At 36.6% G+C, this 18326-nt stretch overlaps 1 protein-coding gene and 1 non-coding gene across 3 annotated transcripts in view; both read right to left on the bottom strand.

Moving 5' to 3' along the window:
• Nucleotides 1-14540, bottom strand: part of gpc5c (glypican 5c) — a 167431-nt gene extending 152891 nt beyond the window's left edge. For both annotated transcript variants that reach the window (XM_073849542.1, XM_073849541.1), the window contains exon 1: nt 14205-14540. In XM_073849542.1, coding sequence (XP_073705643.1) covers nt 14205-14361 — 157 coding nt within the window. In that variant the 5' untranslated portion in view covers nt 14362-14540. The remainder of the gene's footprint in view (nt 1-14204) is intronic.
• Nucleotides 14541-15079: 539 nt separating this feature from the next.
• Nucleotides 15080-15152, bottom strand: trnam-cau (transfer RNA methionine (anticodon CAU)). The gene has a single exon. It is a non-coding gene; the product is annotated as a tRNA-Met (tRNA).
• Between the last annotated feature and the right edge of the window lie 3174 nt (nt 15153-18326).

Genomic DNA, 18326 nt, shown 5'->3' on the forward strand with positions numbered 1-18326 from the left:
GTAATATGCATTGCTAAGAACTTCATTTGGACAACTTTAAAGGTGATTTTTTTTTTCAATATTATTTTTTTTTTTAACCTTCAGATTCCAGATTTTCAAACAGTTGTATCTCTGCCAAATATTGTCCTATGCTAACAAACCATAAATCACTGGAAAGCTTATTTATTCTTTCAGATGATGTAAATCAATAAATAAAATTGACCCTTGTGACTGGTTTTGTGTTCCACGGTCACATATGGCTTTTCTGAAATAGTAAACTTGCTCAGTAGCGCACCTAGTACAGCACTCTAGTACAAGTCCAGTGAAACACAAATCATGAAAAAAGCTTAGGAACTTGTACAAGCATGGAAGAATGGCATGGTTGCTTCAACAAATGCACTTTTAACTCATTTGTTAGTATAGGTGGTATGATATTTTCAAACACACCACAGCAATACTTTTTAGCGCCACTCACCAGACATTTCCAATCTACCACGATACATAGTAAAACCAATGTGTAAAACAATCTCAGATTCACATTCAACTGTTTCTAAACGTACTTTTTGTGTCACCTACCAACCATTTCACTTTAACATATCATTTTGAAGAAATATCGACACAGGCGAATTTTTCCATTGAGCTTGGGTTGCTTCTCCCTTATTGGATATCAAATATCTAAATTCATGTCCAGTAAAAACAAAGCCCAAGATACACCAAAACTAATCTACTTAAGCAAACATAAACTTTCCCCAACAGAAAATAAACACCAATCCAAACTAAACAAAACCTAATACATGTGTGTTTAAGAGTGCACCATATTATCACACTCTGCTAATGCTGTGAATAACTATTAACTTTGCTAAAGAAAGACAAACACACAGCAAAGGAAAAAGTGAGATCCGTGATGACTGATGTTAAAGCTGTGACGAAGCTTCATTCCATTTCCATGCTGTACAGACGTCCGCTATGCACTTTGGAGACTCTAGGTCACTACTGTGACTCATTGGACATTAATGAAGAACTTTCTGAGATTGAGTTTCACTGGCTACGAGGGCAGACAGACCTCATCTACACCAGGAATAAGGTCATCAAATACAAGTAAAAACCACAAGCACCTGCTCTTTAGGACACTGTGAATAACAGTGGTCCGATTTTAAAGCAACTCACATATACAGGTACATGTGATACGATCACAAGCCCACAGCTGACAAGATGAGCCTCAGGGATGACAGAAACACAAAGCACATATTGTCCTTTCAATTAAAAAAAAAAGAAAAGAAAGAAATAGTAACAAGTACATGGCTAATTAAAAATTTGACCGGTAGATTAAAGTATTTGTTCAGAACTAAATAGTAATGCACCGAATGAGGACAAATATTGATTAGAAAATAAGTCAGACATTGATTTACCTTGAAAAATGCCAATGTAAGGTAACTACTGAGTGAGAGAGAGAGAGCGAGAGACAGATTAAAGAGCTTTAAGGCTCTATTAACTCAGCAGGAACAATCTAATGATACAGAAGTTGGCAGAGAAAATTTAACTAGGAGGCCCCTAAATAACAAACACAATATCAAGACGACAGTACTGGTTCAAATAAAACACAATATTTTATAATAAGTGGAGATCATAATATGCTTCAATTCTCCACAGATGTGGAAACATTCCTATTCTCTACAGATGTGGAATTAAATCTAGAACAGGATTTTTTTGAATTCTTTTTGTTCTTTTTTTTTTCTAACTGACTAACAAGTTTATGGTCACAGAATGTTTTTTTTTTCTGAGGGTAAATGTGACATTATGTGACAGTATTTACAAGCTATTATATTGACTTATTTTTGCGGTTGAAACACTTATTGAACGATTACATGAGACCAGATACAAATTTCCATACGTCGTACTCTTTCTTTAACATAAAATGTTCATCCATGTTTATTTCATGCTGTAACTGGTATTCAAATGGAAATTATCAGTTCACATATGCTTCACGCTGCCGCTTCTCTTGAACTGAGGCATTACAGCGGTCTGTCACTCCACATTAAACAGTGCCAAAATGGCATTTGTTGTTTGAACATTGTAATAAAATGGACAGAACTAATAAGAAGCACAATATTTCATTTATTAACTAAAAACAGCTAGACTAATCGATTCTTGGGATTTAAGAATCGATATTGTTTTGTAAAAATGAAAATCGATTAAAACAGACATACTATTTTTTTTTACCCAGCCCTAAATATTTCAAAAAAGAAAAGAGTTGAAAAATGAACTGTTCGATTTAGTACAAAGACAATGTAAAAGTCAATTATGCAAAAAATTATGTTTTCATGACACGCCATCAATTGGCCATTTTGGCCGCACTGAACATAAACAATGCCACTAAACTAAACAAAACTTGCATATTTTGCTGATTATTGCTGCTTAAAATGGTCAATTATTGTCATGTTTTGGGCTGTACTAATCCGGCGGACTGGGAAAAACATTTGTAGTATAGACAGCCAAAAGTTATAAGAAATCAAAGAAAATAGTGCAAAAAACAACAAAACAAAAGGCGTTTGTGGTTGGCCAAACTGAACCAGGATTTCCAGGGCAAGAATTGTGACAACATTCCTGTTTGTTCTTATCATTTCCGGTCAAGTAGGTGAAATATTAGGCTAATATCTTAATTAATACTGTACGTATCTTTACCACCTTTTAACTTTAGTTTGTCAAAATATTTTGCCCTTCCTGCTTACTGTCTTTCTCTATATGATTTAGCAGCTTCCACACATTTTTTACGTGGTTTAGACAGCATACATTAGCAAAACAACATATTCAGTAGTACATTAACTGTGCAATCCATGCTGTCGTCTACATCTGTGTATCGCCAATATGGCCAGGCATCCAGGTAACTGACCAAATCGTAACGTAAGTGTGAAATATTTTTATACAAGCAAATATATGGCTGCTTTTTTATTTTAGAAAAAGGGGAACATTCCTTAACATCAAAAAGTTTGAAAAAACTTGTCTAGAAGACTATCTGAAACCGTCACTGGCGTCGGCCTCTCTCCATGCCTTAATTAACAGACGATGGAATGAATTCAGCCCCTGGCGAGTGAATTAGGACCCCAGCAGGTGTCTGTGGTTCCACCCGAGTAGACACTTCCTTATTCTTCCTCCCGTCTGGGGTTCAAACTTAGCCAACCTGATCCCATAATCACCCTCAGGTGAAAAAACCATTCACTTGATTGGCCGGATTAACTCTTTATTCAGCATTTGCAACATCACAATAACCACCAGTGACCCCGAGGCCACACTCAAAATTCCCACTACACATCAACCAGAAAGAGTTGTGCAGAATCCAAACAAGACATCCTCAGCGAGGACTGAAAATATTATGGTTTATTTAGGTTAAGACTTGAGCAATTTCCTGATGCTTGAAGTGCAGAAGCAACTTTATGGGAAAGGAAAGTCATTAAAGTAGACGACAGCCCAACTGGATTTAACCTCTGGCTCTCCTGAGGTTCTTCTCAGGAAGCTTTTGGTCCTTTGAAGTGCTGGCGTACGCTGGAACCAGCAGGATATTTACCCACAACTGATGTGCTGTTTTTGGGAGGGACCATGTTGAAAGAAAACATCTCTCAAAAGGCCTGGGCAACACACCTGCATTTCTTAAAGCCACAGGCGTGCTGCTTCAGTGTTTGGCTTTGTAGAGCGTTGGCTGGCATTTGCGTCCACAATAAGAGACCGAAAAGCTGAAGCCTAGGAAAAGATGGTGGATTGGGGTGAAATCAGAAGGAGAGGCTGAAGTGTGGTTTGATTTGCAGACACTCATACAGAACTCCAAGTTTAGTTCAAGTCAAATCTATGCTCAAGCCAAACGGCAGCTTCTATAACCACACAATGCAGTGGTCAAACTGACCACTAGGGCCATGGCACAAGTGCTCAAGGCCTTTAAGTGTGCATACACACAAATCACTCCACATCAGAACAATGAGAATAAATTAGAGCACAAGTGCACACAATAATACACTGATTCCTAAAATTCCTGGCTTGGGTATTCAGAGTTGGGTCAAAACAGCAGGAATAGCCTTACCTGGCTTCAGCAGTTCAAACATGGCAGATATATTCCCACCTTGACCTGGTTCTTTAAACATGCCAGGAATTCTTGTATCAGACTCAAAAGACTGAGCTACCACAAGCATGGGCGCTAAAGTCTAAGAATGTCTTTAATATTAACTTTTGGTCCACATTCAATATTTTGAGAAGTAACAATTTTGACATTTCTTCATAACTTGCCCTGCTATTTTCACGAGTTCTATCACAAAACAAACTATTTTTATTTTTAGCAATGTATTTTCATATATGCTATTTATGCAATATTGCATATTTTGAAAGTTAAAAGCAATAAAGAAGATATATAAGATACATTTAGATAAATATAAAATTTAACAATATTACATATTAAATATCACATTGGTAGGACTGTACAAGCTTTGGGGCTGTTGATGGAAGTGTTCTACTCCATATACAGTTGAAGTCAAAAGTTTACATATACCTTGCAGAATCTGCAAAATGTTAATTATTTTACAAAATTAAGAGGGATCATACAAAATGCATAGTGATAGTTGTTCATGAATCCCTTTTTTGTCATGAACAGTTAAACTGCCCTTCAGGTCCCACAAGTTTTTTTAGCATTTTTCTATATTTGAACCTTTTCCAACAATGACTATGTATGTATGTATGATTATGAGATCCACCTTTTCACACTGAGGACAACTAAGGGACTCATATGCAACTATTACAGAAGGTTCAAACGCTCACTGATGCTTCAGAAGAGAAACACGAGAAACACACAGAGAGAGAGAGCTGTGGATCATTCAGAATCAGGTAACAATACAATTTTAAGAATCAAGTGTATGTAAACTTTTGAATAAATTTAACTATTATTTTTTTCTTGTGGACTATATGTAAATCTTCTTTTGTGAAATATAATTTATTCAGGTCAGTACTAAATAAAAATAAATAAAAAGCATTTTGTATTATCCCTCTTATTTGGGTAAAATAATTAACATTTTGCAGATTCTGCAAGGTGTATGTAAACTTTTAGTCCTTGACAAAAACATGATTTTCTCAGCTTATTGTTCAAAAAATTTATTTTATTTCATCAAGCTTACCCACACTCAAGTGTTGATGAAAAAGGAATGCATGAAGCTAGAATAAAACAGTTTTTTGTTCTTTTGACATATTGCATGTTCAGATATTCCATTCATGAAAGTTTTGTGAAAATGATCAAAACTGCTGGTGCTGGCTGGCAACCTCTTATAAAAAAAACACTGGTAGGGAAAGTTGAAGCTGGAAATTATAGTCACAATGTAAGTCCTTACGAGAAAACATTTATGCAAATCAAAACATTACTGAATGGTTTGAAGTTTCCAATAGTTTTACTCATGCTTTCAAGACTATCACATCTCATTTCAGAAATTTGACCAAAACCTAATCTATTTTAGCCAAATTGAAATCATGACCTGTCATTTCTGGTATCAACAATGTAGAACACATGAAAGAAAACCATTTAAAGTATTTTAGCTGGCAAAACCTATAAACAAGATCAGTGAATGAAACTTTTCTAGTGGCTAACAGTCTCACTGGCTTTGGGTCAATCTTATGATTGAGCCTTTCAGTTAAAGGCAAACAACAATAAACAACTGAAGTCCAAACCACCCAGAAGTACATTTCTGAGAATACACCTCCATGTAGTTTCAAATAAGTACACTCAAACGAATATAAGCAGCAACATTTGTAAGCAATAAGGGGATATATCAAATCTCTAAAGTGGAGCCTAATTTGGGCTCTCCGACCTGAGTACTCTGCAAAGCTGCAGATGAGAGAGGAATGAAGAAAATACTAACAAGCTGGCACCTCCAATCCAAAGTCTGTGATAGAATGTCACATAAGAAGATCAGGGGGAGACTGAGATTGGTTCTCACTGGGATTCAAAGACAGAACCAGACAGATTGAACTGGTACTGTAAACGAGAGACCTTCTGGAACTAACAACACTACAACTGACTGAATCTGTAGATAAAGCTGTGCATGGCAAGATTATGAAGGTGTATCTGAAGCAACTAGGACACAATGGTCATGGCTCAGCCCTCAACAGCTCAAATTTTTATTTACTACACTGCACTATATTTGCAAAGCAAAAACCAATATGCTTTGGCATTAACGTAAAGGGGTTCTGGTTGCACTAAAAGGGTGTTCTGCTGAGGGCAGAGAGACTTAGAGGAGCGCCTGCAGGTGTCAAAGCCTGAAGAAGAGTAAATATGCAAAGACGTTTGGTTTTTCTTCTCATGCCAGAGATTGAAAGCATGAATGCACAGGTTGTTCTACACCTTTCATCACAGAACAGTGTTTACCTCAAGAGACGCCATCAAAAAAGCATTTGATGTTCCACACAAGCATTTAAAAACGAGCGGTGGGATACTTAACAGTGGGGCTTGTTAAAGCTATGTGGCTTTGCTGTTTACATTCTGTTCACATTTAGTTCTTTTATACATTTTATTAAATTACTATTTCATCTATCTTTTTAGTTGAAACCGTTTTATTCTTCAGCTTGGATACACAGGCTGAGCAACTTCTGGAACCAAAAATAGACTAGGCTGTAATATTGTGTAGCTGCTGCGACCAGGCAGAAGACAGTGGTTCTTACTCAGCAAAGAATCCATTCAGCTAATGATAAAACAATGCAGCTGACATGAGGCAATTCAGACTGCTGTAACTGGCTATTGCTCACAGAAAGCAGTGGCTGTGTCTTAACGAGGAAAACAATCTTCACTTTGTGTTGTAACTGACAGTAACCAGTCTACCGCTTGAGCATGCAAACCTCCATATGGATGGCTTGACAGCCAAACACAGATAGAGGCCTCTGGAACTTAATTATCTAAAGGACTTTTTAACCCAACAGAATGGCTGGAGGTCTGATATTGATTAATTAGTCCTGTGTGAGTTAGATTTAATGGTGTGGAGTGTATGAGATTCGGACTGTCCTTTAAATATTTCATTGCCATGCTTGCTTCATTTAATTAAATGAGTCATATTTAACCCGTCCTCTTTTTAAAGGCTAGATAGCATAAAGTAGCATCATGCCTGAGGAGAAAGGGTCATTTTGTTTAATTTTCTGGAACACATTATATCTAATATGTGCTTAGGTCAGAAGAACTATAGATGGGCATAAGACATAAATTAAACACAAACATAGGCGCAATGTCCTGAAATCTCTTTCTTTCAAATATCCGTGCTGCTCTGGGTTCACAAAGACTCATGGGATTAGTTATCAACACAGCCTTTTTTTGAAGGAGAGCCTGGGTTTCAGAGGTGGAGATTCAGGGAGCTGCTTTGCTTGGCATCTGATCTGAGAACAGACAAGTCTCATGCCCTCGAATCCTGTCAGCACTTCAGAGGAAAGGGAGCGACCCCAGATTTTAACCCTCTGCAACATTAGGACTTTCTCACTGAGCAACAAACATCTCACAACTGTTTTACTACTAGAAAACTAAAAGAGGAAGATAGAACAATAAAACAATATGCTAAAATTGATAGAAGGTTAGATAGACAGAACGACAGACAGACAGACAAAACAACCAACAGACCGGCAGATAGATGGATAAAACGACCGACCAACAGACAGACACACACACACACACACACACACACACACACACACACACACACACGTACAGACTGATAGAACGAATGACAGACAGAAAAACAGATAGACAAAATGACCAACAGACAGACAGATAGAACGACCGACCGACAGATAGATCAGCCGACACAGACAAACAGATATATAAAATGACCGACAGACAGATAGAACGACCAACCAACAGATAGAATGGCCGAGGCAGACAGACAGACAAATAAAATTAATGACGAACAGACAGATAAGAACGACCAACTGACGGACAGACAGACAGAACGACAGACAAACAGATAGATAAAAGGACTGACAGGCAGACATATAGAATGACTGACAGACAGATAGAACGGCCAGCAGAGATAGACAGACAAAACGACCAACAGACAGATAGACAGACAAAACGACCAACAGAGAGAGAGGCAGAGAGATGGATAAAACGACTGACCAACTGACAGACAGACAGACAGACAGACAGACAGACAGACACACACACACACACTAACACACACACACACACACACACACACACACGTACAGACAGATAGAACGAACGACAGACAGAAAAACAGACAGACAAAACGATCAACAGACAGACATATAGATAAAATGAGAGACAGATAGAACGACTGGCCGACAGATAGAAACAGATGACGCAGAAAGACAGACATATATATAAAATGACTGACTCACAGACAAACAGATAAATAAAACGAGCAACAGACAGAACGACCGATCGACAGATAGAATGGCCGACACAGACAGACAGACAGACAGACAGACAAATAAAATGACTAACCGACAGACAGACAGATAGAATGACCAACTGACAGACAGAACAACAGACAGACAGAACGACAGACAAACAGATAGATAAAAGGACTGACAGAGACAGGCAGACATATAGAACGACCGACAGAGACAGATAAAAATGACAGACCAACAGACAGGCAGACAAAATGATCGACAGACAGACAGACAGACAGACAGACACACACACACACACACACACACACACACACACACACACACACACACACACACACACACACACACACGTACAGACAGATAGAACAAACGACTGACAGACAAAATGAAAGACTGACAGACAGATAGACCAAACCACTGACAGACAGATAGAACGGCCGATGCAGACAGACAAAACGAAAACAGACAGACAAATAGATAAAATGACCGACCAACAGACAGGCAGACAAAATGATCGACAGACAGACAGACAGACACACACACACACACACACACACACGTACAGACAGATAGAACAAACGACTGACAGACAGAACAACAGACAGACAAAATGAAAGACTGACAGACAGATAGACCAAACCACTGACAGACAGATAGAACGGCCGATGCAGACAGACAAAACGAAAACAGACAGACAAATAGATAAAATGACCGACCAACAGACGAACCAATAAATAAAACGAGCGACAGACAGATAGTATGGCTGACACAGACAGACAGATAGATAAAATGACTGACTGACTAACAGACAGACAGACAGATAAAGGACTGACAGGAACAGACAGATAGAACGCCCGACAGATAAAACGCCCGACAAAGACAGTCAGACAGAACAACCGAGAGAGACAGACAGATAAAACGACAGACAGATCGACAGAATGACCAACAGAAAAAAGATAGATAGAACGACCGACCTACACACAGACAAATAGAACAACCGACCAACAGACAGAATGACAGAACAACAGAGAGACAGACAGACAGATATAAGAAAGAAAACCAAAGAAAGTGATAAAACAACAGAACAGCAACAACAGATAAAAAAGACAGACAGATAACTAGATAGAATAAACAAAATTTGAGAAGTGGTTTGAGGGGTTACTATTATAAGGTGTCTTGACTTTCTGCCTATCAGTAATAGTGTTTGGAAACATTCCCACGTGTCTGAGATTCCAGACTCTTGCTCAAAGCCTCTTGTTGTCTGTGGCTGCTGTCTTGCATGCAAGCTGACCTCTGGGCTTCTGTCTCGCTGCTCAATGCCTATCAGCTGTCACCAAAGGAGTGGAGCACTATGCCTGCAGTTAAAGCATGTTCATTGCAGACAATCTGCTCTCTGCTGTTTCGAAAAGGGGACTGTTGCTTCAACAACTAAATGCTCACCTGATGAAGCTGTTCTAAGATCAATGCAAAAGGGCACATTTTATCAAGAACACATTTCTAAGCCTACCATTTTCAGCTGCTTTGGTTTTGGCTGCTGTCTCAGCCTTAATTGCACCAAGTCGCTGTGGCAAATAAACAGACTGTGTAGTCCTGCACTTAACTGCTGATTCAAGAACAGCTCTGTTATCAGGCTAGTGCTTAATGATAATGAACTCATCCTGGAGCTGTGTGAGCATTTTTCCTCAAACCTGGCACAGTCTAATATGCTGCATAATCGCAATAAAAATTCTGTCATAATTTAGTCACCCTCAAGCTGTTCTAAATCTGTCAGACTTACTTTCTTTCTTTTATGGAACAAAACAGAAGATATTCTGAAAAATGTTTTGGTTTTACTCTGTCCATACAATGAGTGTCAATGGGATCCAATGTTGTTTGGAATCCAGCATTTTTTTTAAATAAATTATTTTGTGTTCCACAGAAGAAAGAAAGTCATACAGGTTTGTAGTAAATGATGACAGGATTTTCATTTTTGGGTGAACTATTCATGAATACCAATTTATTGGCATCTTCATACAAGTTAAGTTGTTGGAAGTTTGGTCAGAATATTACAAAAAAAAAATACTAACAAACAAACAACTCACAAAGCTCCATATGAGAGTTCCATGTTCTGAGACTCTGCTCACAGGGAAAAAAATAATAAAATGAAAATTCCAGTCTTTCTGCAACAAAAGTAATTTAGAACGTATTTAATCTTTGGCTTTCTTTAAACTTTTATTTTGCAGACCACAAAAAGGAAATGAAGAGTTTAATGATCTTAGGAGGAAGGCAAAACCACACTAACCTGAGATATATTGTAATTATGGTTTTGCTGTGGTATGGTCTTGGTTCCCAAAGGAACGATTTCTATGCTAAGTCTACATATCAGTATTCAGTTAAATAAACAGGAGAAATTGTACCGGAGGGCACAGGATGTCTACTGAGAGAGCATGCTCGTCAAAACTCTTCTGCATGCTCTAAATTCTTCTGCACATGTAGACCTAAACCAAAAGAGGGTTATAGCTCACCAACAAAACATAAACCACAAAAAACAACTCAGCATTCAGCTTTTAGCTAAATAAGCAACTTGACATCCCACTATTGCTCTTCAAGACTCCAAGAAGAGGAACCAATAGCTCAACTAGAAATATATTTCTGTCTCAGCCAAAGAACAGGTGTTTCACACCCCTTGTCTGAAAGATGGTTTAGTTTCACCACTCAACTTTGCCAGAAAATTAAAAAAAAATAACCCAAGTTTGTCATGAAAAGTCTTAAAATGGACAAAGTGATAGAGATAGAACAATAAATAAAGAGCGATAGAGATAGAAAGCTAGATGAAAGCTAGAACAACAAAATGATAATAAGATAAACAATAATAGAACAATCAATAGATAAAACAATATAGGGAATGATAGAACTATGAATAGATCAAATGATAGAACGATTGGTCGATATATATAGATACATAAAATGACAGAGAACAATTATAGATAGAATGAGAAAACGATAGATAGAAAGTATGACAGATAGAACGATATAATGCTCAAAAACAAGATAAAACAATATAAATAGATAAAATGATAAATAGACAGATAGAACAATGGATAATTAAAGTGAAAGAATAAACAGCTAGAATGATAGGTAGAACAATAGAAAGAATAGAACGACAGATAGAATAGATAGAATAGATAGAACGATAGAACGATAGATAGATAGAACGATAGAACGATAGATAGATAGATAGATAGATAGATAGATAGATAGATAGATAGATAGATAGATAGATAGATAGATAGATAGATAGATAGATAGATAGATAGATAGATAGATAGATAGATGGCTATACATAGAACAATAGATAGATGGATAGATAGAATAATAGAACGATAAATAGAATAATAGATCGACAGAACAATAGATAAATAGATAGCTATAGACATAATGATAGATAGAACGATAGATAGATATAGATAGCTATAGACAGAACGAAAGAATGCTAGACAGAACGATAGATAGAATGATAGAACGATAAATAGAATGATAGATCAATAGAACAACAGATAGATAGCTATAGACAGAACGATAGATAAATAGAATGATAGGTAGATGGATGGATGGATGGATGGATGGATGGATGGATGGATGGATGGACAGAATGACAGAATGCTAGACAGAACGATAGAATGATAGACAGAACGATAGATAGATAGAATGATAGACGGATGGGTGGATGGATAAACAGAACGATAGAATGATAGATACAATGATAAATCGATAAAACAATAGAATGATAGAACGATAGATAGAGCAACAGATAGAACGATAGACAGATATCATGGCCACTGGATTGTGTTTTAGACCCAGTCACCTTTTCAAGTGACCCCAAAGGCCTCGATAGCCTCATCTAAGTGTGTATGATTAGTGTCTGATTACTAAACTATGCAGGTAGGTTGATCTCTAGGAGCAGGATGGACACCCCTGTCATAAGATAACCAGACCTGGGTGTGAGTTCAAGTACTGTGAGAACTCTAGACCCGGTGAGCTGGGCCGGTGTCATTCCAGCAGGGCTCGCTCCTGTTCGCTGAGTCATGCGTCAAAGCAGCTGGCTGAATACATCTGTCAACACTGATTCCCTTAACCTGACACGATCCTTGTCTGAAGTTTACCAAGACATGTTATTTACAGTACAGAGTCCTTACAGAGCCTTACAGCACACATAGGCATTCACACAAACTTTGCTGGGCAAATAGAATCAGTCATAAACTTGTAAAACTGAATAAATGAATACTAACTGCATTACATTTTCCTGACAGGAACAACTGAATAAATAAATAAACACTCTTGAATTCCAGTGGTAGGCTGATGAAAATATTGATTATATGACATATTTGAACAACTTGACTCTACATGAATGTACTAATTAGGTACTAATTATCCAATCACGCCCTGTGTATTAATTTACTATGCAACCTATTTGTTTATCATGCATCTTTATTTCAGCTGTTAAAATTAGAGTGCCAAACGTGCAGAGACATGACAACATTTCCAGTAAGTAAATATAGTGGGCAGCTGATGGTTTTTAACAGCGCACTGTGGGAATTTTTAGGATGCAAATGTAACACTGGAATTTCAGTTACACTGGAACGAACCTGACAGCACTAGAAATGGATGAGTCCCTGGGTAGTGCAACTGAAATAATGATTCAGGAACAACCTTTGAGCTATAGCTACCTTGAAAGTTCTTGATGGTCTAAGGGTTGGCTCATTTTTATATTAGATAGATAGCTATATAGATAGATAGAACGGTAGATAGAGAATGACAGACAGACAGACAGAACAAAACGATAGATAGACAGAATGATAGACAGAACAACAGAACCATAGAAAGAACAACATAATGACAGATACTGAAGAATGACAGAATGATAGATAGAACAATAGAACCATAGATAGAACAAAAGAATGATAGACAGAATGATAGATAGGACAGAAACAGATAGATTGATAGAGCGACAGAATGATAGAATAACTGAATGATAGATAGACGATAGATAGAACAACAGAATGATAGAACGATATATAGGAAAACAGAATGATAGAAGGATAGATAGAACAATATATATATATATATATATATATATATATATATATATAAAATGACAGAATGATAGAAGAACAGAATGATAGATAGATAGATAGATAGATAGATAGATAGATAGATAGATAGATAGATAGATAGATAGATAGATAGATAGATAGATAGATAGATAGAGACATCCACAATGATAGATAAAACGATATAATGACAGAATGATAGATACAGAATGATAGAACATTATTTATAATGACAGAATGATAGATAAAACCACTGATAGAATGATAGAAAGATACAACAGAATGATAAATGGAATGACAGACAGACAGACAAGATAGATAGATAGATAGATAGATAGATAGATAGATAGACTATTGCTTTAAATAATACCTTTCATTATTAAAACATGCTATAAATCAATATAGGAACCAAACCACCTGGTTTCTGCTCAACAATAAAAAGACTTACCATAGTAACCATACAGTAGTTTCTGCCAAAACACCTAATTAACTACTGATAATATTGCATCAAAAACTCTATGGAACAAAGTAAATAAACAAAAAGTTCCAAAGATGACCTATTATTTTACAATAGAACAGGTGTAGTTTCCATAGTTTGGAGGCATCTACGTTTACCATGGTAAATAGGCTATCAAAATAGGGATATCATCATTAAGGTGACACTTGTCAGTTTTTGTCACAGTCGAACAACAACAGCGTTTACAAAAACACTCCTTACCAAGGTGATGAACAACTACACATGGCTTTCCCACTCACCTGTAGCAGGTGTTTCTGGTACCCATTTCAGCTGGCCGATCTGTCGCACCTGAAACGCCGTTTTCACCTCGTGACAGCTGTGAGCGTGCGCGGCGGACAGTGTCGCGAGCTCCACCGCGAGCACCGTAATAATCCAGCTGACATTCACGCGTGGCATGACGGCATTTCAGTGAAGAAATCAGTGCGGTGGAATTGCTTGATGATCAGAGACTGGCTGCAAAATGTGTAAAAAAGAAAAGAGTAGAAAGTCGCCTGTGTTGTACTTTCACATGCTGCACCGGCTGTAGTGAGTCCTTCCTTCCCAAACCGAGAAGGGAAAAGCGCCGCTGCGTCCCGTTCACGGAGAGTGTCGCTGAATTCATTCAGCATGTGGAATCATTCAGAAATCTCTCTTTCTCTCTCACTCCCTCTCTCTCTCTCTCTCTCACTCTCTCTCTCCCTCTCTCTCTTACAGTCAAAGTCAAAGCTTTACTGACATGACTGCATTCACAATATTAGCAAAGCATAGAAAGTACTGCATTTACAAAGACAGCAATACATAATAAAAAATAATAATAAAACGGCGGTGCTATGAAATAAATTAATTAATTAAAACTAGTTTACAGGTATTTTGCATGTAAACTAATATAGAAAGTCTAGAAATGGCCTTTTAAATACTTTTTGTATATTTGATGTTTTTCAGTTTTTAGCTTACTTTATTGGCATTATTGTTATATCAATGCACATAATTGCCACTGCAGTGTCAGACTGCAATTTGCAATTTTACAGTTTTGTTCAGTATAGATCTGCCTCTAATATTCAAATGGCATCAGTGAAATATTCACAGTTTGATCCGTAACAATTTGTTCATTCTGAAATCATGCCAAAACACAACCTGCCCCGTGTGAGGATCGAACTCACGACCTTCAGATTATGAGACTGACGCGCTACCTACTGCGCTAACGAGGCTGATGCGGAAGGGGAGGTAAGTTTTTGTAACAACGCTTCTGATTGGCTGAGAAACGTTTCTAATTATTTTTTGGTGATTGTGATTGGTTCTGAAAGTTTTTAAAAGCAGGTAGTACGAAGTCATTTTCGTTTTTGCAGGTGTTCACTGCCGCTATCGTTTTACTGTTAGTGTTTTAAGGTTGAACCACACTGTACTGATTACTGCTAATATTTCTGTATCAATCCGTTATTTAAAATTAAAAGTGCCCTATTTAATTAACATTATTTCTTATTTTTTATTTTATTTTTGATTACGACGCGGTCATCTGTGTTCACAGGTTAGTAGTCTATATTTTCGTGATGAGTTGTCTCCCTCTGGTGGACTGTTAGTTTGCTCACACAAACTCTGAACTAGAAAATTGATTCAATGCACAACAATAAATCATGTTTGAACCAGGGGCTCGTTCTTCGTACCTCGCTAACTCAGCTGGATTTGATTGTTGTGGATTTGTCCTGATCTTGGATTGTTTCGTTCTTCGATGCGCATCTCGGACTTGCTGTCATAGCAACAGGTCCGTAAACTTAAACCTGTTCGGGAGCAGGTTTATTTCATGTAAACAGGATTTAGGCTGCGCTCCTGGCGGGTTATGATTGGTTGTAATGGCGAGGTCACATCTTAAAGAGCACGACTGACGCGGACTGACTCACGTGGGAAAAGAAAAGTATTTTGCAAGTGTAGAAAATAATTACGACGATTCACACACGAATGATGACCACAGCCACACACACACACACACACACACACACACACACACCCACCACACACACATTATAGTGTATATATATACATATATATACACACACACACTACCGTTCAACAGTTTGGGGTCAGTACATTTTATTTTATTTTTTAAGTAATTAATACTTTTATTCACCAAGGATGTATTGAGTTAATAATTAAAAAATTATTAAAAGTTAATAATAAATTATTTACATTGTTATAAAAAAATATACATTTTGAATACACACTGTACTTTTTAAACTTGTTATTCATGAAAGAATCCTGGGGAAAAAATCACAGGTTCCAAAAAATATTTGGCAGCACAACTGTTGATATTATCCAACATTGATCATTCTAATAATAAATCAGCATATTAGAATGATCTCTGAAGGATCATGTGACACGTAAGACTGGAGTAACAGCTGATAAAAATTCAGCTTTTCATCACAGGAATAAATTCTATTTTAAAGTATGTTAAAATAAAAAAAAACATTATTTTATATTGTAAAAACATTTTTGCAATATTGCAGTTTTTTTTTACTGTATTTTCAATCAAATAAATGCAGCCTTGATGAGTATAAGAGACTTCTTTAAAGACTATTACAAGTCTTACTGACCCCGAACTTTTGAACGGTAGTGTATATAAAAATAAAAAATATAAATAAAATAGCATATCAAGGAAAAAACATGTAACATGGGCAGTATTAACGCATTTAATTTGTTCACTACTTTTTGCCAGCCCTCTCTCCTTGCTTTTGCAGCCTTTGCAATGTTCCCTTGCGTTTTAATTAAACTCTGAAACTCCTGAAATCCCTCAATCAAGAGTTCTTGCTCTGCTGCAGAAAAATACTGTGCGCGCTCCTTCGACATGTTCACCTACCAATCAAAGAGTTGCCGATCAATGTTTCTACTATCGATACGTAGCCCCTTAAGCCACCCAGTGATCTCAAATAACTTCAACCAGCTATACTAATCATCAACAACAGGTGCGTTGTGAGAACCGGAATAGCGAACTCATAGTTAGCGCGATGATTTGATCTTGGATGTAGTAAGCAAGGTAAGAAGAACGGACCCCAGGATACTGCTTGTGTTTGCTAACAATGAAATGCTATTAATGCAAACTCCATTTATATACGGTTGAGGTCAAAAGTTTACATACTCCTTGCAGAATCTGCAAAATGTTATTTTTTTTTTACCAAAATAAGAAGGATCATAGATCTTAGTACTGACCTGAATAAAATATTTCAAATAACTAACCCTAAGTTGTTTACACATAGTCTACAAGAGAAAATAATAGCTGAATTTATAATTTAACTTATTTTGTCTTTTAAAGGGCAGTACTAAATGAAAATATGTGATAAGGCAATATAAAAAAAAAAATTTACACATCTTCATTCTGTTCAAAAGTTAACACCTTTGGCTCTTAATGTATAGTTTTTTCCTTCTGGAGCATCAGTGACTGTTTGAACCTTCTGTAATAGTTGCATATGACTCCCCCAGTTTTCCTCAGTGTAAAAAGATGAATCTCAAAATCATACAGTCATTGCTGAAAAGGGTTCAAATACACAAAAATGCTGAAAAAACGAAGATCTGTGGGACCTGAAGGATTTTTCTAAAGAACAGCAGGCAATTTAACTGTTCAGGACAAATAAGGGACTCATAAACAACTATCACTAAACAAAAAACACAGCTGTGGATCATTCAGGTAACAACACAGTATTAAGAATCAAGTGTGTAAACTTTTGAACAGGGTCATTTTTATAAATTTAACTATTATTTTATTTTGTGGACTATATGTAAATGTATTTTATGAGAAATATCTTTTCAGGTCAGTACTAAATAAAAATTAACATGCATTTTGTATGATCCCTCTTATTTTGGTAAAATAATTACCATTTTGTAGATTTTGTAAACTTTTGACCTCAACTATATCTTATATACTATTTCATACTTAACGCAGCATTGTACATAATGTTTTAAACTGTGTTTATATTGTGTATTTTGCTTAACTGTAATATGTTATTTATGTGGTATAATCTTTATATAGTGTATACTGTAATGTTGGAATAATGAAGAAACAATTTAGTAAGATAAAATAAGTTGTAAATACAGTCTGGTCCAATAAATTGCAGTACCAATTTCAACTCTTTTTTTTGCTGTTAACATCATGTGATCAACTATATTATAATATTTCTTAAAATGTCATCGTTCCATCATGTTCCCATCCAACATTAGACAACAAATTCAATGTCATACGTCATAATTTATAGCCCTCGCTTTATATGAAATTCTATTTCTTTTACCTGTCCACCTGTGTCTCATGTAAGAAACAATGGGATTCAAAATTAGGAACATCAAAATTAGGATGAAGCAGAGTTTATGGAGGCCAATAGAAAAATGTCCCTATAAACAGC

The sequence above is a fragment of the Garra rufa genome, chromosome 10 (assembly GCF_049309525.1).
Source record: "Garra rufa chromosome 10, GarRuf1.0, whole genome shotgun sequence".
NCBI classification, from domain to species: domain Eukaryota; kingdom Metazoa; phylum Chordata; class Actinopteri; order Cypriniformes; family Cyprinidae; genus Garra; species Garra rufa.